This window comes from Ailuropoda melanoleuca, chromosome 17, assembly GCF_002007445.2.
Source record: "Ailuropoda melanoleuca isolate Jingjing chromosome 17, ASM200744v2, whole genome shotgun sequence".
NCBI lineage: Eukaryota > Metazoa > Chordata > Mammalia > Carnivora > Ursidae > Ailuropoda > Ailuropoda melanoleuca.
In genome coordinates this window covers 31,230,057-31,254,636 of record NC_048234.1, presented here as the reverse complement: position 1 = coordinate 31,254,636, position 24,580 = coordinate 31,230,057, and the positions used below count along the sequence as shown (strand labels likewise).

At 36.7% G+C, this 24,580-nt stretch overlaps 1 protein-coding gene across 1 annotated transcript in view; it reads right to left on the bottom strand.

The window, feature by feature from the left end:
* The window catches only part of VPS13A (vacuolar protein sorting 13 homolog A), a 240,974-nt gene extending 219,213 nt beyond the window's left edge, over nt 1-21,761 (bottom strand). Inside the window, 5 exon segments of the mRNA XM_002925447.4 lie at nt 803-904; nt 1,159-1,254; nt 3,493-3,535; nt 5,661-5,704; nt 21,405-21,761. Coding sequence (XP_002925493.1) covers nt 803-904; nt 1,159-1,254; nt 3,493-3,535; nt 5,661-5,704; nt 21,405-21,504 — 385 coding nt within the window. The 5' untranslated portion in view covers nt 21,505-21,761.
* Between the last annotated feature and the right edge of the window lie 2,819 nt (nt 21,762-24,580).

Sequence of the window (24,580 nt, the reverse complement as noted above, 5' to 3'; positions counted from 1 at the left end):
AAGATCATTTTGTGTTTGATGATAAGACAGGCTGCAGTATATTTACATACTAAGGAGAAAGCTTCACTAGCAAGAACAGAGTACAAAAAGTACCTGGTGATAGTGACCACTACACAAGGGGAAAGGAAATAGATTTCTACAGGACAGCTCTTTCACTGAGAAAAGTAAAGGGTTGAAGTAATGGACTATTTGGTCTAGGCTGAATAGGAAAGAATACGAACCCACAGAGTAAACAAACAGATTTGGAAAAACATAAATATATCAAGGGACTAAGTACACCCAAAAGATTAAGAATTGATATAATGGGTGTTTTTTTTTTTTTTAAAGATTTTATTTATTCGACAGAGATAGAGACAGCTAGCGAGAGACAGAACACAAGCAGGGGGAGTGGGAGAGGAAGAAGCAGGCTCAAAGCGGAGGAGCCTGATATGGGACTCGATCCCATAACGCCGGGATCACGCCCTGAGCCGAAGGCAGACGCTTAACCGCTGTGCCACCCAGGCGCCCCTAATGGGATTTTTTTTAAAGCTAGAAAACAAAACATAATTGATGAAATTAATTATTATAGTTAAAAACTAACCCTACCCTTATAAGCTACGTATATTACTTGTCATAAGGTAAGTTTTTATAAAATTTCTGTAAACATGATAAAATACATAAACCACATTAAAATTCCCCATAATAAGATTCCCTCATATTTGTTAAATAATTTCAAGATTTCCAGAGAAAAATAATACTCAAATGTGCTATTTAGGTCTTTTCTCCTTTTCTTATTACCATTCTTATTTACTGTTTCCTTTACCTTGATCGGCTACTTTTTGTTTTGCTTCTTCTATTCGTTTAAGTTCATGTTGCTTTGCTTCCAAGAGTTGTTTTTCTTCTTTTAAAGGATCATATTTTATTTCTACAGGAAGCATAAAAAAGATTATTTAATTACCTTAACTTTAAGTATAATCACTCTAAAGTATATCCTTGAAAATAATCACTAATTCAAAGTCTGCAAAAATTGAGTAAAAATCAATCTCAATTTCCAAATGCTTAAATATAAAAATATCTCAAAAATTCATCAAAAGTATTTTGAATATAATTATCAAATATAAAGATTTTTCCACCCACAAATAAAAGTACTTTAAGTTAAAATGTTTAAAATTGACTTACTAGACGAAGGCACTATGAGTAAATAAATGTCTCCCAGGACAGCTTCAACTGGTTGAGTATACAGGTTTTTCCATGGAATTGTAAGATTAAGATTACCTACATGAATTTTTAGGAGGACAAAAAATATTATTCATTCAACGGCATTCACTGCCAGCCTATTTTCTGTCAGTCATTAGAAGAAATAAAGTGACAAGCTGAGTCACTTTACAGAAAGCTATTTTACAACCACAAACAATAAGCCTTTGTTGTGATGATTTGAAATTATGTCTATTAGTACTGTCGGAAAATCTACTAAATGATAGTCTGAAAATTTACAAGTTTCTACTTACAGCAATCTGTACCACAAACATTAGTATTCTTCCACAATCAACCAACTACCCTTGATATTATAACTTTGATTTCCCTAATTCTTACTCTAAATCACTGTAAGTATTTATATTACATTTTCAAAAGGTAGACTATAAAATTGAAGGGTGTATTTTTCATATAGAGACTATATACACATAATATTTATGATTACGATTATAAGTGTATGAACAGATTTCTAAGGTAACAATCAAAGACATGGACAAGATTAGAAAATCATTCAAACTAATGAAAATGTTTTACTACAATCTATTAGCAAAGTATTTTTTAAAGCATTAGATTTCTTGAATTAAAATATATCATGTAAGGTATTCACTATACTGATTCTAGTCTAGTGAATTTAGAAAATTTCCATAATAGAGGTGAGGGGGAGGGGATTAAAAAAAGAAAATTTCAATAATAGTTTTAAAATACTTTAAAATTTTTTTAAAAAGCATGAGTCAATTGATTTAGAAATAGTTGCCATAATTGGCAAGGGAATGATTAACACCACAACGGCTGCATTAACTGATTAGTAATTGGGGAAGGGAAAAAAATCTACACAGGTTTATCTCATTACATAACACCAAAATTCCATATTCAAAAAAATCCAAATTGAGAAAAAGATTTCATCTTACAATATCAATCCAGAGAAAAAGAACCAAACTATCTGATTTCTAAAAGATAGATGACTTTCTAAGTTTTAAAATCAGAGAAGATATGACCATTTCAAATTTGAGTACAGTACAAAATATAAGCAGAATGAGCACATTAATTGTGACAAATCTGATACAATTTATAAATGTATCAGGTAGACTGCTTATACACATACACATACATTAAGAATCCAAAAAAGTAAATAAACAAAAAAAACAGAACAGTGACAAAATAGCATTAAATAATTAAAGAAACACACGTAAAGTTAATAATGTATCATTTTCACCAGTAAATCTTGAAACAAAAAAAAAAGTTTTTTCCTCTCAGTATAAAGTACAGACTTTTAGAAAATTTGGAAAATACACAAAAATATAAGCAAAGGCAATTCCAAAAATCTTCCACATAAATATAACTACTTTTAAAATACGTATATATTTATACTTGCTATATATGTACTTTTTCATGCTACATGAAGGAACTTTGAAAGATCAATAACATTACCAACACCCAGTAACAGCAAGGGAAGGGGTGCCTGGGTGGCTCAGTCAGCTGAGCGTCTGACCCTTGGTTTTGGCTCAGGTGATGATCTCAAAGTCATAGGATCAAGCCCCACTGTGGGCTCTGCACTCAGCAGGGAGTCGGCTTGAAGATTCTCTCTCTCCCTCTCCTTCTGCTCCTCCCCAACTTGTTCTCTCTCCTCTCTAATAAAGTCTTAAAAGAAAAAAAAATAGCAAGGGGAAAATATGTTCCTATAAAACTAGTTGTAACGCTATACTGCTCATTTGGAAATGTATATTTCTTTCACTCAACAAATTGTGTGACAGGTATTGTACTAAGTGGTGAGAATAAAAATTAAACTGACTTAAGAAACTTACTGCCTAGAAGAAAAAAAAAATGATATAAAAGAATGACAGGTGCTAGGACAGAGGTATGCAAACAACTTCAGAAACTAAGTTTCTGACTCGTCCCTAGCCACACTGCCTGGCTGATGCAGACTTGACTCCTTAGACCATATACTCATGATCAATCAAAATACAGCAGTAAGTAGTCAGAAACCTAAGAAATCAAGAGAGTTACGCTATTAAACACACTGGCTCTCAATGAACTCATTTTAACACCTAACAAGATGTATAATTTTATAGTTTTTGAAACAAGGGATATATGGACCACATGGTATTTTTAAGTTACACGACTAAGCTCTACCCAGATGAGAACAGATGATTTTCAATTACTGCTCAGGAACATTAAAAATATCACATTAAAAAGAGACTAGCATATAATTCTTACTCTACATCCAGCAAGGAGGACATTCAAATAATAAGCACAGCTTACCTATATGGCCAACTTTAACTTTAAATGGTACATCCAGCTGACTCTAAAAAAATATATATGAAATATTAGTACCTATACAGGCCAACAAAACAGGACTATTTTTTTCTTCCCAAAATTATTTAAAGGGTGAACTCAACACCTTGTCTTTACCCTCAACACCTATTTAAATTTTAGATACATAACTGTAATATTCTCAAATCCACAAAATTCAGGGAGACTGATCATTTTTAAATGAATAGGAGGAAAGTTCTACAGTAATACAGACCACCTAAGTTACCCATACCAAAATCATACTGCTTTCACATTGTACGGGGGGAGGGGAGAGGAATTTCACTATCAGTTTGTCCTCAAAGGGAGGTTAAAACTCCATTTTGCAAAAAATATCCTCAAAAAAATTTCTCCCCATCCAACAGGGAAAAGGACAACTTTTTCAGTAAGAGGTGCTGAGAAAACTCAATATCCACACACAAAAGAATGAAGTTAGACCCCTACCTTATAACCATATATAAAAATTAACTCAAAATGGACATTAAGACCTAAACATAAGAACTAAAGAAAATATATGGTAAAATCTTGACATCAGATCTGGCAATGATTTCTTGGGTATCATACCAAAGATATATGCAACAAAAGAAAAACATAGATGAAATTTCACCAAGATTAAAAACATTAGTACATCAAAGGATACAGTCAACAGAGGCATAAGGCAACATAAAGAATGGGGTAAGTTTTGCAAATCATAATCTGGTAAGGGAAAATATTAAGAATATTTGAAGAATTACAATTTGAACAAAGACGTTATTTTAAAAATTGGCAATTTTCACTAGACATGTCCAAAGAACATATATAAATGACCAATAAGCACATGATACAATGCTCAATCTCACTAGTTATGAGGGAAATGCTAAGAAAAAAACAAAATGAGACACCACTTTATATCTATTAAGATGGGTATTATCAAAAAACAAAAAATAGTACCTGGCTGGGTCAGTCAGTAGAGCATGTGACTCTTGATCTTGGGGTCATGAATTTGAACATTAAAAAATAAATGTTAGCAAAGATATGGAGAAACTGGAAACTACATGTGTTTGTGATGGGAATATAAAATGGTTCAGCCACCATGGAAAACAGAGTGGCAGTTCTTGAAAAGGCTAAACATAAAATTACCATAAAATCCAGCAATTCCACTAATAGGCATTTACCCATGGGGACTAAAAATAGGTTAACTGAACAGACATGTGTATTGCCAATGTTACAGCGATAATATTCACAAGAGCCAAAAGGCAGAAACAACTCAAGTGTCCATCAGTATATGAATGGATAAGCAAAACACTGCATATGCATACAGAGGAATATTATGCAGCCACAAAAAGAGGTACTGTTCTGATACAAACAACATAGACAAACCTTAAAGAAATTATGCTAAGTGAAATATGTTGAACAGAGTATGACAAACATAGCATGGTTCCACTTATATGAGCTACATGGAACGGGCAAATTCAGAGAGTCAGAAAGTAGATTAGAGGTTAACAGGGTCTACATAGAACAGGAATGGGCACTTATTTATTAATGGTTATAGGGTTCCCTCTGACCTAAGGGAAAAGTTACAGAAAAAGATATTGGTTGATAGTCGTACTATCACTGAATTCTTGGGTAAAAAAAAAAGGCTATCACAGCATTTAAAAAAAGAAGAAAAAAAAAACTCTTAGATCAATTAACCATTTAAAATAAAATCACAGAAAAGAATTAGGAATATTTTTAAATGGGGAAAATTACACTGTCAAATTGTGCTTTTTAAGGAAATGAAAAGTCCACTTTGCAAAATCCACATTTTGCAAAAATTGTTTTCATAAAGTTTTCTCAAAGCTTGAATAATTTAAGATGACCAAGTAAATCAAGAAGTCTACATAGTTATAAATGCACTGACATTACACATTTTTTTACTCAAAACCTACCAGAGGGGTGCCTGGGGGCTCAGTCAAGTGTCTGACTCTTAATTTCAGCTCAGGTTACGATCTCAGGGTCATGGGACTGAGCCATGCATCAGGCTACACATTCAGCACAGAACCTGCTGGAGATTCTCTCTCCCTCTCCCTCTATCCCTCCACACCTTACACACTCTAAAATAAGCAGAACCTAAGGGGCAAAACAAAAAAACAAAATCCTACCAGAGCATTTTCTTTAATTTCAAGATTCTTCAAGGCCACAGCTCCTAAAAAAGATTTAAAAAATAAAATTAAAATACTAAAATATTTTTCATTTTACAAAGGCATACTTCATTCTTTAAATATTATACATGAAAGAAAAAATATAAATAATGTGCATAATGGAAAACAAAATAATCTATAATCTTATTAGCTCACCCTCATTGTTCAACTTAGTCTAAGATTGTATGTCTGACCAAAATATCATTTATTGTATATTTTCACCTCAATGGTTATAGCCCACTGTAATGTAAACAAACATTTTAGTCAGAATTATAAAAATAACAGGACTTTAGTAAAGATGCATAAAATATGAATATACAAAAAGAATGAACTGCATTTAAATATACTTGCAACGAACAAGTGGAAATTTGTAAGATCCAACATCAGTAAGCTTCAAGATACATATATATAAATTTCCCAAACTGAAATGCAAGGAGAAAAATAAAACAAAAAATAACAATGTCCAAGAATTGTAGGACAACTGTAAAAGCTGTAACATATGTATAAAAGGAATACCAAAAGGAAAAACGGAGACGAAAAATAAATATTTGAAGTAGTACTGGCTGAGAAATTTCCAAAATTAATGATAAAAACACCAAACCACAGCTCCAGAAAACTCAGAGAACACAAGGCAGGGAAATAACAAAAAATCTACAACTAAGTATATCATAACCAAACTACAGAAGATCAAAAACAAAAACAACAACAACAACAAATTTGAATATGATCCAGAAATACCTCTTCTGGGTATAGAAAAAAAAAAAACACAAAAAAACCAATACAGGATGTTGAAAAGATTATCTGCACTCCAATGTTTATTGCAGCATTATTCACAACAGCCAAGATACGGAAAAAACCTAACTGTCCCTCAACAGATGAAGAGATAAAGATATGATACTGATATAAATGCACACAATGGAAATTATTCAGCCATGAGAAAGAATGAAATCCTACCATTTGTGACAACACTGATGAACTTCGAGGGCATTATGCTTAGACACAGAAAGAAAAATTACAATATAATATCATTTATATGTAAAATCTAAACAGCTTGAACTCTTAGAAACAGGGAGTAGAATCCTGGTTACCAGGGGCTAGGATGTGGGGGAACTGGGGAAATTATGTTAGAAGATACAAAAATGCAACTAGGAGATGATTAAGTTGTGGAGATCAAATGCACACCACAGTGCATTATAATCAACAATACTGTACCATATATTTCAAAGTTGCAAAGACACTATAGATCCTTAATGTTCACACCACAAAAAAGAAATGATGATTACATGACATGATAGAGGTGCTAGTGAAGCTACCGTTGTAATCATCCTGCAATATACAACTGTAGCAAATCAATATGTTGTGCACCTTAAACTTACACGATGTTATATGGAAATTAGACCAACAACAATAATATGGGGGGGACCCACATCCCAAGAAAAAGCATCCAAAAATTTCAATACCCTTTCTTGACAAAAACACTCAACACATTAGGAATCAAAGGAAACAACCTCAATTAATAAACGCCACATATGAAAAGCCCACATGAACATCACATTCAATGATAAAAAATTTGGGGCGCCTGGGTGGCTCAGTCATTGGGCATCTGCCTTCGGCTCAGGGCGTGATCCCAGGATCCTGGGATCGAGCCCCACATCGGGCTCCATGCTCTGCTGGGAGCCTGCTTCTTCCTCTCCCACTCCCCCTGCTTGTGTTCCCTCTCTCACTGGCTGTCTCTCTGTCAAATAAATAAATAAATAAAATCTTTAAAAAAAAAAAAATTAATCTTTTCCTCATCAGGAACAAGATGAAGATGCATACTTTTGCCACTTTCTTTCAACATAGTACTGAAAGTCCCAGCCAGAGCAATTAGACAAGAAATAAAAGGCATCCACGTTGGAAAGGAAGAAGTCAAATTTTCTCTATTCACAAACAACATGATCTCATATGAAGAAAACCCTAAATTTCCCATCAAAAAAAGCATATTAGAATAAATGAATTCAATAATGTTGCCAGATACAAAATCAAAACACAAAAATCAGTTGTGTTTCTTCCCACTAAGTAGTCCAAAATAAAAATTAAACAATTCCATTTAAAATAGCATGGAAAATAATAAAACACTCAGGAATAAACTTAACCAAGAGGGTGAATGACTGGTACCTTCAAACTATAAAACACTGCTGAATGACATTAAAGGCACACGTAATCAGGAAGACATCCATCCCACGTTCATCGACTGGAACACTTAATATTAAGATGACAATACTACCCAAAGCAAACTACCAACTCAATGCAATCCACATTAAAATCCCAGTATTTCTTGCAGAAATTAAAAAAAAAAATCCATTTTCAAATTCATGTGGAATCACAAGGGACCCCCCCCTCGTTGTTAAAACAATCTTTTTAAAAAGGAGGGGGGGGGAGAAAATGAAGTCTTACTCTTCCTGATTTCAAAACTTAATCAAAAACATAACAATTAAAACAGTGTGGTACCAGTATACAAACACACAGACCAATGGAACAGAGAGCTCAGAAATAAATTCTCATATATAGGGAAATGATTTTGATAAGGCTGCCAAGATCACTCAATTTGGAAATGTCACCAAAAACTGTTGGAAAATGATAATCACATGCAAAAGATAAAGCTGGATTACCATATACCATATCCAAAAATTAACTGAAAGTAGATCAAAGACTCAAATTTCAGATCTAAAACTATAAAAATCTAAGAGGAAAACCTAAGTGAAAAATTCCATGATAGTCAATTTGGCAATGATTTCTTTTGGATGGATATGACACCAAAAAGCACAGGAAACAACAACAAAAAGATAATCTAGACTTCATCAAACTAAAAACTTTTGTGCATCACAAGACATTATCAACAGTGAAAAGACAACAGTATTTGCAAATCACGTATCTGATAAAAGGTCAATATCCAGGATATATATAGAACTCCTACAACTCAATTAAAAAAATGCAACCCAATTAAAGGATGGCCAAAGGTCTTCAAAGACATTTTTCCAAAGAAGACCTATAAATGGCCATTAACCAATGAGAAGATGTTCAAGAGCACTATCATCAGAGAAATGCAAGTCAAAAAGAATGAGACAGTTACTTCACACCCACGAGGATGGCTACTATGAATAAAACAGAAAATAACAAATGTTTCTGAGAATGTGGCGAAATTAGAACCCTTTTACACTGAGTGAAAGTGTAAAATAGGACATCTGGAAAGTAGGATGACACTTCCTCAAAAAATTAAAAAGAATTACCCAGCAATTCCACTTGTGGGTATATACTAAAACATTTGAAAGCAGGGACTCAAAGATACACTTGCACACTGATGTTTGTAGGGCCATGATTCACAATAGCCAAAAGGTGGAAGCAACCCATGTGTCTATTCACAGATGAATGGAGAAACAAAATGGGATATATACATAAAATATTGTTCAGCTTTAAAAATGAATGAAATTCTGATATACGTTGTAACAGATGAACCTTAAAGACTTTACGTTAATACTACATGAAATAAGCCAAACGTAAAAGGACAAATATATGGTACCACTTATAGGAGGTACCTAGTACAGTCAAATTCATAGAGATAGAAAATAGAATAATGGGTGCCAGTAGCAGAAGGATGGGGATATGCGTAGTTATTCCACAACAGGTACAATATTTCAGTTTTGCAAGATGAAAGGAATTCTAGGGATGAATGGTGGTGATAGCTGCACAACAATATGGATATGCTTAATGCCTCTGAACTGTACGCTTAAAAATAGCTAACATGAAAATAACAACTGACACCATAGAAATGCAGGAGACTCTAAGAGAATATAATGAAAAATTACATGCCAACAAATTGGACAACTGAGAAGAAATCAATAAATTCCTAAGAGCTACAATCTTCCAAATTAAATCAGAAATAGAAGATTTGAATAGACCTATGACCAGTAATGAAATTGAATCAGCAATCACAAACTCCCAACAAGCAAAAATGCAGGACCAGATGGCTTCACAGGTGAATTCTACCAAATATTTAAAGAATTAATAACCTGTTCTCAAACTATTCCAAGAAATAGAGTAGAAGGGAAAACTTCCAAATTCATTCTGCAAGGCCAGCAACACCCTGACACTACAAAGAAAACCACAAGCCAATATTACTGAACACCAATGTAGAAATCCTCAATAAAATATTAGCAAACCAAATCCAACAATACCTTAAAAAAAAAATAATCACTGACCACAATTTGGTTATTCCAGGGATACAAGGGTGGTTTAATATTCAATAAATCCATCAGTGTAATACATCACATTTACAAGAGAAGGAATAAAAACCTTATGATGATCTCAGTAAATGCAGAAAAAAAACATTTCACAAAATGCAACATCCATTATCGACAAAACAAAGCAGATTTGGAGGAACATACCTCAACATAATAAAGGCCATATATGAAAAACCTGCAGCTAACATCATACTCACTGGTGAAAAATTAAGTTTTTCTTCGAAGATCAGGAACAAGACAAGGATGTTCATGCTCAACACTTTATTCAACATAATACTGGAACTCTTAACTACAGGAATCAGATAAAGAAAAGAAATAAAAGGCATTCAAACTAGCAAGAAAGAAGTAAAACTTGCACTACTTGCAGAAGCCATAATACTGTATATAGAAAACCCTAAAAACTCCGCCAGAACAACTATTAGAACTGATAAATGAATTCATTGAACTTGCAGGACACAAAATTAATATACAGAAATCTATTGCATTTCCATACACTAATAAGAAAGTAATAGAAGGAGAAATTAAGAAAACAATCCATTTACAATTGCACCGAAAAGAATAAAATACCTAGAAATAAACCTAACCAGAGAGGTGAAAGACTTGTACTCTGAAAACTATAAAACACTGATGAAAGAAACTGAAGATGACACCAACAAATGGAAAAATATTCCATGCTCATGGATTAGAAGAGTATTGTTTTAAAATGTCATTACAGGGGCGCCTGGGTGGCACAGCAGTTAAGCATCTGCCTTCGGCTCAGGGCGTGATCCTGCGTTTTGGGATCGAGCCCCACATCAGGCTCTTCCGCTATGAGCCTGCTTCTTCCTCTCCCACTCCCCCTGCTTGTGTTCCCTCTCTCGCTGGCTGTCACTATCTCTGTCAATTAAATAAAATCTTTAAAAAAAAATAAAATGTCATTACAAAAAGCAATCAATAGGTTCAATGCAATCCCTATCAAAATACTAAGAGCATTTTTAAAGAACTAAAACAAATAATCCTAAAATGTGTACAGAACCACAAAAAAAGTCCAAATAGCCAAAGCAACCTTGAGAAAGAAAAAGCTGAGCGTATCACAATCCCAGATTTCAAGATATACTATGAAGTTGTACTCATAAAAACAGTATGGTACTGGCACAAAAACAGACATACAGATCAATGGAATAGAAGAAAGAGCCCAGAAATAAACCCATGCTTACATGGTCAATTAATTTGTGACAAAGGAAACAAGAATATACATGGAGAGAAGACAGACTCTTCAATAAACAGTGCTGGGGAAAGTGGACAGCTACTGAAAAGAAATGAAACTAGATGGACCACTTTCTTACACCATACATAAAGATAATTCAAAGTGGATTAAAGACCTAAATGTAAGACCTGAAACCATAAAACTCCTGGAAGAAATCACGGGCAGTATTTTCTTTGACATCACCATAAAAACATTGTTCTAGATACATGTCCTAAGGTAAGGAAAACAAAAGGAAACCATCCACAAAATAAAAAGGCAAACTACAGAATGCGAAAGATATTTTCAAATGATTTACCTGATAAAGAGTTATTACCCAAAATATGTGAAGAATGTATACAACACCAAAAAAACAAACAAAAAAAAACAAAACAAAAAACCTAATAATCCGATTAAAATGGCAGAAGACCTGAAGAGACATTTTTCCAAAGATGACATACCGATGGCCAACATGAAAAGATGCTCAACATCACTCATCATCAGGGAAATACGAATCAAAACTACAATGAGATATCACCTCCTACTTGCCAGAAAGGTTAGAATCAAAAACACAAGAGGGATGCCTGGGTGGTTCAGTTGGCTAAGCATCTGCCTTCAGCTCATGTCATGATTCCCAGGGTCCTGGGATCAAGCCCCATGTCAGGCCCCCTGCTCAGCAGGGAGTCTGCTTCTCCCTCTCCCCCGGCTCATGCTCTCTCACTCTCTCTTGCTCTCTCACACTCTCTTGCAAATATATAAAATCAAATATATATGTCATTTTATATATACACATACATGTGTGTGTACACACACACACGACAAGAATAACAAGTGTTGGTGAGGATGTGGAGAAAAACGAACCCTCCTACACTGTTAGTAGGAATATAAATTGGTACACCCACTAAGGAAAACAGTATGGAGGTTCATCAAAAAATTAAAAAAAGAAATACCATATGATCCAGTAATTCTACCACTGGGTATTTAACCCCCACAAAAAAAAACCCAAAACACTAATTCAAAAAAGATATATGCACCTCTACATTTATTGCATTACTTACAATAGCTAACATGTGGAAGCAACCCAAGAGTCCACCAATAGAGGAATGGATATATACACCCCCACCCATATATACATACACATACAGACATACACACACATACACACACACACACACACACACACACACACACACACACAAAATTACTCAGCCATATAAAAGATTGAGACCTTGCCATTTGCGACAATATGGATGGACCAAGAGGATATCATGCTAAGTGAAACAGATCAGAGGGAGACGAATACCATGATGTCACTTACATGTGGAATCTAAGAAACAAAAAGCAGACTATAAAATACAGAGAACAAACTGGTGGCTGCCAGAGGAAAGGTGGGGGGGGTTGGCAAAATAGGTGAAGGCAATTAAGTACAAAATTCCAGTTATAAAATTAAAAAGTCACAGAAATGAAAAGTACAGCACAGGGAGTATAGGCAATAATGTTGCAGAAATGTTTGGTGACAGATGCTGACTACACTGAGGGTGAGCACCGGGTAATGTACAGAATTGCTCAATCAATACGCTATACACCTAAAAGTGAAAATATTGTTAAGATGATTAATATTATGTTGTATTTTACCACAATTTTTTAAGTGGTGATGTAAGAAAGAAATACTTTCTCAGATAAACAAAAACTGATGGAATTTGTTGCTAGACCTCCCTTGCAAAGAAACGTTAAAAGTTTTCACAGAGACGGAAAACAATATAGGTCAGAAACTCAGATCTATGAGAGCATTAGAAAAGGAATAAAGGTAAAATTAAGCCTTTTATTTTCCTCATTATTAATGATCTAATAGAACACTATTCAAAATAATACCAACAGTGCACTGGTAAGTACAGCTTATGGATAGGTAAAATTAATGACAGCAACGTCATAAAGAGCAAAAGGAACGGAATGAATACTCTTTATAATGTACTTCCACTATGAAACAACATAGTTTTGATTGGACTTAGTTTTAAATGCATACTCTAATTCCAAGGAACCCTCCAAAAAATTAAAGAAGTATAACTGATATGTTAGAAGAGGAGAAAAAATAAAATTATAGAAAATTAAAGCCAGAAGAGGCAGAAAAGGGGGAAGATTTTAAAAAGCAAAGACACACATGCAAGAAATAAAAAAGAACTACAAATACAATAGATATCCATTAACCTAACTATATCAATAATCAGTTCAAATATAAATGGTCTGAATATTCCAATTAAAAGACAAAACTTGACACACTGGATAAAACAAAACAAAATCAACAATAAGATGTCTGCAAGAAACCCACTCTAAATATAAAGGCATAGACAAACTAAAAATGAAGAGATCTAATTAAAACTTATAGAACATTTCTTACAACAATAGCAGAATATATATTCTGCTCACAAAGAACATTCACCACAGTAAACCAAACTTTGGACCATAAAACATATATTAACAAATTTAAGGGAATGAAAGTCATACAAAATCTGCTTTCAGGGTACAGTGGAATTAAAACAGAAATCTGTAACAAAAAGCCAGAAACTCCCAAAATATCTGAAGATTTAATAAATGTTAATTTAAATAACAGGCCAAAGAAGTCATCTCAAAAGAAACCATAAAGTATCTTGAATCAAATGAAAATACAGTTTTCAAAATTGGACATGAAGCAAAAGCAAGGCTTAGAAAGAAATTTACCACTGAATGCATATATTAGAAAAGAAGAAAAGGGGCACCTTGGTGGCTCAGTTGTTTGAGGAACCAACTCCTGATTTCGGCTCTGGTTGTGATCTCAGAGTCATGAAATGGAGCCCCAAGTCCAGCTCCGTGCTCAGCACCGAGTCTGCTTGGGATTCTCTCTCTCTCCCCCCCACCCCCTCCCCTGCTCACACTCACACTGTTCTCTCTTGTGCATGCATGCACTCACTCTCTCTCTCTCTCTAAATAAAATATTTTTTAAAAAAGCAAAAAAGATCTAAAATCAATAATCTAAGCTTCCACCTTAGGAATCTAGAAAAAGTGCAAATTAAGTTCTAAGTAACCAGAAGAAAAGAAATAAGAATTACAGCAGAAATTAATGAAATTCAGTAGAGAAAAATCAAGAGAAAAACCAATGAAAGCAAAAGATGATTCTCTGAAAAGATCAATAAAATGGGTGACTCTCTAGCCAGATTAACTAAGAAAGAAAAAAACACAAATTACTAATATCACAAATGAAAGGAAGGGCCTTCATTACAGATCCAGTAGACAATAAAAGAATAATAAAGGAATACAAACATGTTCACAAGTTACAACAATTCCTTTAAACATATATTTCAGCAAAACTCACACAAGAAAAAATATATAATTAGGCTTGTATCTATTAAAGATATTGATTCAATAATTAATAATCTTTCAAAACTGAAAGAATACCCAGATGGGTTTCACTAACATTCTACCAAACATTTAAGGGAAAAAATGATACTAAGCCCCTACAATTTCTTCTAGGAAACAGAGGATAGGGAACACTTCCTAACTCATTTATGAAGGTCAGCATTACCCAAACCAGATAAATATGTTGCAAGGGGGAAAAAAAAAGAAAAAAGCTACAGACCACTACTTCTCAGTGAACAGAGATGCAATAGATGCAAAAATCCTCAACAAAATATCAAACTGAATCCAACAATATGTCAGAATAATTATATACCAAGACCAAGTAGGATTTATTCCAGGTATGAAAGGCTCATTCAACATTCAAAAAATCAATTAATGGAATATATTACATCAACAGGCTGAAGAAGAGAATCTTATGATCATATCAATAGACATAGAAAAACCATTTTAAAAACCCAACACACATTCTTGAAGGAAAAAAAAACAACTTTCAGCAAACCAGGAATAGAGGTACGTATGGTAGAACAAAAGCAAAACAAACAAAAAAAATCAGAAAATTGGATGCCTCTGGATATGGGGCAAAAAAAACTTTTGAGTGTGACTGATACTTCTGTTACATTGATTGATACTTCTGTTACTGTTTCTCAAGAGGATATATACGTCAAGATTAATCAAACTGTAGACTTTAAGTATGTGTAGGGGCACCTGGGTGGCACAGCGGTTAAGCGTCTGCCTTCGGCTCGGGGCGTGATCCCGGCGTTATGGGATCGAGCCCCACGTCAGGCTCCTCTGCTAGGAGCCTGCTTCTTCCTCTCCCACTCCCCCTACTTGTGTTCCCTCTCTCACTGGCTGTCTCTGTCGAATAAATAATAAAATCTTTAAAAAAAAAAAAAAAGTATGTGCATTTTACCATGTCAATTATTATTTTAATAAAGCTATTAATGCATAATTAGTACAATCTAGATTGTAGGTATATGGACTGTAAAATCTTGAAACATTCTGTATGTTTGAACACTTTTCATAACAAAACATTCCCTTTCAGCTCTAACATTCTATGAAAGTTTCTCAAAACATAAAGGTAAAAATATTTAAGAAATTAGAATTGGCAATTACCACTAGACTTAAACAAACATTTGTTTGGCTCCCCCAGCATATTCCTGTCACAGGACTCCTTCCGATCAGGAATTATGCCTTGAGAGGAAGGAGTTAAGATTGCAGAGTAGGGGGGGACCCTGGGCTTGCCTGTCCCTCAAACACAGCAGATCGGCATTATGTCATTTTGAACAACTAGGAAATTGATTTGAAGATTAAGAAAACAGTCTGCACTATTAGAGGGAGAGAATGTGGTGGCTGCGAGGCTTATCTTAATAAACAAATCAAAGCACACCTAGTTAAAGGCCCAAACACTCCCTACTGCAAGCAAAGAAGAACTCCGCAGAGGACTGACCTGTGGGAAAGGGCAGCCAAAACAGAACAGCAGAGTGCACACGGCATACAACAGAAAACACTTCCTGAAGCACCAGGCCCTGGACAGTGTATGACCTCTTTTTAATACAGCATTACTCTGAGGAGAAGGAAACATAACAAGCTTTCATAACATGCAAAAGACAGAAACTCAGCCAAAATGACAAGATGGAGGAACTCTCCCCAAAAGAAAGAGCAAGAAGAAATCACAGCCTAGGACTTGGTCAAAACAGGTAGAAGCAATACATCCGAATAAGAATTTAGAGTAACAGTCATAAAAATACTAGCCAAGCTTGAAAAAATGCATAGGGGACACCAGAGAAAACCTTGCTGCAGAAACAGAGACCTAAAAACTAGTCAGGCCAAAATAAAAAATGCTATACCCGAGATGCAAAACAGACTGGATGGAATCAGTGAGGATGGAAGAAGCAAAGAAACAAATAGGTGATATAGAAGATAAAATTATGGAAAATAATGAAGCTGAAAACAAAAGGGAAAGAAATTGTGCCCTGAATCTTCATTTTCCTACAGAGCCACTGGTATACTGGGGGTATGCAACAGGTGGCCACTGAACATTAAAGTCTACTATAAAGAGAAAACTCGGAGAGCAACATTTCAAAAACAAAATATGCTAGTTAAAAAACAAACAAAACAAAAACAAGAAATCCAAGTTTCCAATGTTCCATAACAATGTCGGGTATAACAGCCACCACCAAAAACAAAACAAAACAAAACAAAACAAAACGAAACACAAAAACAAAACACTGAAGATTTATGAGTTTTGTAATTTTAAAGAAAACGAGAGAAAGAGATGTAAGACAATAGAAGGAGCTATTAAGTACAGGTATTCCTTGCATTGCAAATGATAATTGTATCGCACTGCTTCTGCTTCTGAATTTCGAATACTTTTGCCCTGAAAGTGCTCTAAAAATGCACCTAGCTGTGCATCACAATCCTGTGTCATTCGTTTAAAAAAAAAAAAAAAAAAAATTTTGGTGTACTACTTGACATAAACGAATTATAATCTCTGGACACCAGTTCAGAAATCTGTATCTGTAACAAGCACATATGGCTGATTCTGATGCACCGCAGCTCTTGAAGAAAACATGATTCTAGATTGCTTAGAAAAGTTGGGAGATGAATCTCAGAACTGTCTATGAAGTACTACTACCTCCCTAAGTAGACGACATATAAAAAAGGTGGAGAATTATAAACAGCAGTGCATAAGAAGTATACCAACATCAAAATCCACCAAGAGTGTGAGATAAAGTTCAATTCCTCTATCTCCCTCACAAAAATAGATTTTTCCTGCACTCAGTCTACTTCCTGCAGGGCCCACTACAGTAGCACTGTTTGGCTACATTATAATTACATAGATTTTTGGAAACTCTTCATTCATATATAACAGTGTTTCCAAGGAAAAATGGATTCTAATTTCCAAAACAAATGTCTCAGAAACAAATCTTCAGAGCACTTCCATTAGGTTTGAAAACATCTGTGTAACTCCTGAATACTAATTAACACCATTAATATGCTAACAGTGAAATTATTACAGACACCTAGCAAAAACATACATTTAAAACCAATAGGTCCTTCTGACATTAGACCATAAAATATTAGGTCTTTAACAATTTTCTCATGCATCTAGTTTCTATTATTGAAATTTTCAAATATTTCTAAGTTTATCAAAATTACTGCTTTTTAAATTCTCAAATGATTTTTTTAAACAGTAAAAGCTATTAAAGCTTCACTTATCAATATATAACCAACTTCTATACATAAAACACTGATATGTTGTTTTAAAAATTTCATAAACACCAAAGTTGAAGGGTTCATACTCCCGGATTTCAAGACTCACTATAAAGCTAGTTATGAAGACAAGTGTAATATTGCTGAAAGAATGGACACACATATTATCAAAACAGATTACAATCCAAAAATAAACCCATACAATATAAAGTCCAATTTTTTACAAAAGTGCAAAAATAATTCAATGGAGAAAGGATATTCCTTTCAGCAAATGGTGCTGCAACAACTGGACATTTGCATCCACATGCAAACAAATGAACAGCAACTTTCAACTTATACCACACCTTATACAAAAATGGATCAGAAATCTAAATATAAAATATAAAATTATAAAACTTCTACAAGAAAACAAAGGAGAAAACATTTGTGACTTTAGGGAAGGCAGATTTCATAGAAACCCCAAAACATGACTCATGAAAAGTTTCTGCTAAAGTGGACTTCAGCAAAATTTAAAACTTTTGCTTTGCAAAAGACAGACTTGGAAGAGAATGGAGGAAAATATTTTCAAATCACATATCTGACAAAGGACTCATACTCATAATATGTAAAGAACTTTCAACATTTAACAATAAGAAAATACTTTGGTAAAGAGTTTGGCAGTTCCTTTGTAAAAAGTGAGCGTTACCATGTGATTCAGCAATTCTACCCCTAGGCATACGCCCAAGAAAATCTTTAAGAATAACTTAAATGACCATCACCTGACGAATAAACAAAATGTGATCTATTCATACAATGGAACATTACTCAGTCATAAAAAGAAATAATGATACATGCTATAAGACAAAGCTCAAAAAAAATTTTTTTAAGTGAAAAAAGCCAGAAACACAAGGCCACCTACATTGCATGATTACATTTAAATGAAATGTCCAGAACTGGTGAATCTACAGAGACATAAAGTAGATTAATAGTTGCTGGAGGTGGGGTTTGGGGAATCAGAATTTGAGAGTGATTGCTAATGCTTATGAGTATGAGGTTTACCTGGGGGTGTTGAAAATATTCTGGAACTAGTGGTGATAGTTGCACAATCTTGTGACTACATGAAAAAACAGTTAATTGTACATTTTAGAAGGGTAAATTCAAGAGGAAAAGTACAGCAGACGGAATGCAGTAAATACTGTGATAATGTCGTAAGGTGACAGATGGTGACAACATTTATCATGGTGAGCATTTCATAACCTTTAGAATTGAATTCACTTTTATACACCTTAAATTAATATAACACTGTATGTCAACTACATTAATAAAAAACATTTTTAAAAGGGTGAACTTAATGGTATGTAAATTAAATCTCAATAGAAAAAGGGAAAAAAGCCAATTTAAAATAAGATTTGAACAGACACTTCACCAGTGGAACTATACAAACAGCAAAGAACATGAAAAGATGCTCAGCATCTTTAATCACTAAGGGTATGCAAATTAAAACCACAATACTTTAGCACTACATACCTATTAGAATGGTTTAAAAAAAGTTTAAATGACAATACTAAATGCTAGCGAAGGTGTAGAGCAACTATACACTCATACAAGCTGGTGAGACTGCAAAATCGTACAGCCGCTTTGAAAAGCGGCTCCATAGTTTCACACAAATTAAATATTCATTTACCATAAGACCTTGCGATCCCACTCGTAGGTATTAACCCAAGGGAAATAAAAATTTATGTTCACACAAAAACCTGTACGTGAATGTTTATTAGCAGCTCTATTCATAATGGCCAGGAAGGGAGGCCAGCAGACACATAAACGTTAACACATCCATACAAAAAATACCACTCAAAATTATAGGAATGAAATACTGATGCATGCAACACATGGGTGACTCTCAAATTCATTTTACATAAGAAATGGAGTGAAATTAAGTAAAAGCAGTCAGACCCCCCAAAAGCTATCTACCATATAATTCCATTTATATGGCACTCTAGGAAAGACAAAACTGTAAGGATGAAAACAGATCACTGGTTGCCAGGAGATATGGCGCTGGAAAGGGTGGACTGAAAAGGGGCAGCAGAAGGAACTGGCGTACTGATGGAACTTTTTGGTATCATGACTGTGACAGGGGATACATTCCTTGTCATCACCCTTGTCAAGAAAGACAACCGTACATCACAAAAGTGAATTTCACTGTAGCAAATTTTAAATAAATTCACCCATAATCACACCCTACACAAACCTCTGCCTTGAATGCAGAAGCAACCTTCCACTACAGATCAAAGCACACTACAAAATGTTTTCAAGGCTTCCTTCTGAGTTGTGTGAAGACAAACTGTATTATTTTTACTCTGCAAGTGAGAAGCAAAACAAAACAACCTTCAAGTTTCTGATACCGTTCAGAGATGCAGAGCTAGCACCAACGTCCCTGGTTCTTGCAGTCTGACTCTATCATGATACCAGATACCAACGGCAGTAACGAGAGGTTCTCTACCGAACTAATTATCTACTCACACTCTTTCATAAAGGAGAAAAATCAAGATAAATATCTTAGAAGAGGGCTGAAAGTGAGTGCATATTAACAGTTAAGTCCAAAAACAAACAAACAACCAACCCTAACTTAGGCCTAGGAGATTCACTTCGTAGGGAAAAGGAATCTAATTGACAACCGGTGCTTAAAATAAAGGGTAGAATACAAAAACAGATGGAAGCACTATGACGCTCCAAATAAGGGAGCGCAACAGAGTACACGGATACCATTGTAAAGCTTTGGTCCTTCATCTAAGTAACCTAAGCGCATGTTCATCCCCGCGTTCGTAGATCTGAAAAGTTGCAAAGCGCACCCAGTTTCTAAAAAAAAAAAAAAAAAAAAAAAAAAAAAAAAAACCCCTCTGACCCACAAAATCCCCAAAGCCTTACAAACGTGACACACTCCTGGGTCAGGCTGTGAACTGAAAACAACCAGCCAACCATTTGAGTTGATGGTGCACAGGAGTTTCGCTTTCTGTTATCAGCAGAAACCAGGCCAGCAAACCAAATTCAGCTGGGGTGGCTGGAAAAGGGAGCCGAGAAAACACTACGGTTCAGCCACACGCCCGGGCTGGGGAAGGAGGCAAGGAAGAGGGCGTCTTCCATCACCGGCGCCTTGCTTTCACGTGCGAGGCAACGTGCGCCACTCCGTGGGCTCTCCCGAACCTTCGTCATAACCCAAGGGGGTACAACCTGACAGGGACGGGACCAAGCCCGGGGGCATCTCGTGGCCTCCCCCACTCCCCGCGCACCTGAAGCCGGACAGCACGGGCCGACGGGCAGAGAATCTGCCCTCCACGCCCTCAGAGTCCGCCGCGGGTCCCCTCAAGCCGCCCGGCTCGGAAAAGAGGGACTTTTCATCCCGCACCCCCGACCCCAACCCCCTGCTGCCAGAATATAAACAACTCACGGGCAGAGGCCCTGGAACCGCCGCCTGACTTTACGTAATTTAACCCCGAGGCGGGCGGCGGCAGGTGGTGGCGCCCGGCGAGTGAGGGGCCCGAGGCCCCGAGAAAGCAAAGGCGGGCTCCGACAACCAGGGGCCGGGAGGAAAATGAGATTGAGGGGCGGCGGCGGTCTCGTTACCTCCCCAGATGCCCAGAGTGAGCTGCGACGTGTCCAAGTTCACCACATAGTCCCCCAAGAACCGGTTCAACACGTCCACGACCACCGACTCGAACACCATTTTCCTCAGCCGCGGGGGACACGGCAGCCGCCCCCCCGCGGTCCGGCTTCCAGCGCCTGACCTCCCGCGCCCTCCCTCGAGACCGCTCGGTTCACCGGCTCCCGGGCGGCTCCCACTAGAAATGCTCCGGGACCGAACACGCAAACCCTCCGCGAGCCCTGCGAGGGGCGGAGGTGGACGCTCGCTCCGCGCTTGCGCACGGTGGACTCCAGGGCGAGGGCGGAGCACCGCACCGCCCCGCGCGCGCCTGCGGGAGAGAAGCAAGGGCGGCTGCGCGACCGCTTCTCTGACGTGAGTCCTTTCCATGCAGAACCCGCCTCCTTTTACTTGTTGGCCCCGCCTCCTCCTCATCACCCGGCAACGGGAGGAGCGTGGGGAGTGGCCAGTTTTTTTCCGACCCCGCCCTCACCGGCAGACCAGTATTCTGACCCGCGACGGGGGCGGGGGCGGGGCCGGGCGCGGCGGTTACACCTGCCAGGGAACGCCCGTCGCCCTACATTGGAGGCGACCCCTCACGAGGACCAGTAGGAGCTGCACCTAAGCAAGGCGTGGGCAGATTCCAGTACTTCCGCGGTCAGGTCGTAGGCGTCTCAAGGGAGGGTCCTAGGGACTCCCCCCCCAGATTATTACAGGTTCCTGCGTCCGGCCGGCCTGTGTCTGGAGGCCTGTAACTGCCCCGCCCGGTGCTCGGAGCGCGAGGCCAGGATGCGCGTTGGATGACTTAATTTAACCAACTGCAAATCGTCCCAAGAAGGCGGGGAGAGGGCAGTGGAGAGAAATGCCACGCCCTCCTTCCGGGCATCTGAAATGGCACTCTTTTTTTGGTCAAGTTATTCACAGGGAGCCTCCTTTCATCGCGTAGAAAGTTCCTTCAGATTCAGAGTTAGTCAACCAGTCCAGAAATTGCTGAACGCCCTTCAAGAAATACTGTGATACCTAGACTCAACCCTTGAGTCTTATGAAATGACTGACCTAAACTAAATAATAATTAGAGCTCTTTCAGCCCCTTCCCACCCCCATTTGGTCTTGTATAACAAATAGGACCAAATGCCTGAGCTCACAGATGCTGGATGTTAAGTATGGAGAACTATAATTAATCACCGCCCTCTTAAGGATTTAAGATGTAGGGATGTACTTTGAACTTTTTCTCTGTGCATCCTTTATTTTAAAGGGAAACCTCAAGGGGACTGGCAAGGCTAGAAGCGGAAGCTAGGGAGTCTTAGTACTCAATGTCAATTACAGGAAGAATTGTCAATTATAGACTCTTAACAGAAGAATCTCAAGAGGAAAGAATCGTCAATTACAGGCCCCAACAGGGAAAGAGATACATTACATCGGTAAGAAATCAACTACCCCTGAAACTCAGCTGATGAGAAACTTTCATCACCCTGAACTCTTGCTTCTCTCCAACTGACTTGTTAAAAACAACCCCTCCTGGGGCTCCTGGGTGGCTCAGCCGGTCAAGTACTTGCTTTCTGCTCAGATCACGATCTCAGAGTCCTGGGATCAAGCACTGGGTTAGGGTCCCCGCTCAGCGGAGAGTCTTCTTGTCCCTCTGCCCCTCCTAGTTCCCCCATTGTGTGCTCTTTCTCTCTCAAATAAATAGATAAAATCTTTAAAAAGAAAAAAATACAACCCCTGCCAAGTTTCGCCTCCATAAAATAATGTATCTCACTTTTGTTTTCTAGACTTGCCTATGGTTTTGAGGTAGCTTGCTTGTCCTGTGTTGTAATTCTCTGCTGTTCCCAAATAAACCCAACTTTTGCTGGTAAAATAACTGGCAATTTTATTTTTAAGGTTAACAGTATCACCAATACATAATGCCTCTGATGACTTTCTGTTAATTCCTATATCATTTTAGTACTTTTTGTATGCAGTAACCCAATTTTTTTTTAAGGCTTAAGGTTTGCCTTTGTAAGTAAGAATGCCTGGCAAAAAAAAAAAAAAAACACAGTATAAAATCTTGTTTTACATGAGTTCATGAATTATTTTCATACAATTTCATATTTGAAGGGTCTTTATTATATCACCAATTCAGTCTCTTGATCTTGACAATCATGAAGTGGAGATGTTAGGGATGGATCTAAGGTGACATGACTAATGTTCTGTAGAAACAGAGCTGGAACCTGGCTCCTCTTACTGACTCTGCTCTACCACCCAACCGGACTAACATAGAAAACTGTACCTAGAAACTGAGAGAGGCTGAAATTCCCAGAATAGGGAAAAGCCCATAATGAGGTATTTTGCTACTGTAGTATTATTTAGAAGAAGTCAGAAAGAAGCTACAAATTCCACTATTAAATCTAGCACCGTAAATTTAAAGTGGAAGAACTCCAGAACTCAGGGCAAAAATACATTTTAAATAGCTTGCAAACACTTCGTACTAGTTTTCTATAATCCCGAAAAATCCTCTGGAATCGGATGAAGGAGGAGTGTAAGCTGAAAATTTAGAACTATAAGCATTTCATTGATAAAGAGTAATGAAAGAAATTCTGCTGAGCAAGTGTTAGAAATATACAAGAAGATGCATATTGTAACTGCATTCTTCTCTAGTGTTAGGTGCAATATCATGAACACACGTTTCCTAATTAGTAAAAGGTACAATTTTACAGTCAGTCCTCTTGTTGCTTAATCCATCTGAGGAAATTTGTAAGCAAAAATATAGTGATATCATGTAAAAGATAATTTCAATTACTAAACCATTAAACAAAATACTTGTGGAACCTTGAAAAGTAAGTCCAAGGACTACCAAAAAAAATAGTGTTCTAAGTTTCAAATTTGGGAATATATCAGTGTAAGGTGTTTTTTGTCCTCCAGATCAAAATTTAAATGCAGTACTTCATTGTTTGATCAGATTTTTTTAAAAAATTTTTTGAGTGAACCCTAACTGCAATATGATCCAACTTTCCAATAAATCCCTAACTTTGCAAGTACGATTTGCTGTTCTGCTTACTTTACAAGTCACAGCTTTCCATCTTTGAAGTTTTGGCATGCTGGTAGTTATCATGGACATTTTTTTCCCCTAATTAATTCCTCTGTCCACAAGTAAATATCATTTGTTCTGACCTCATTCCCC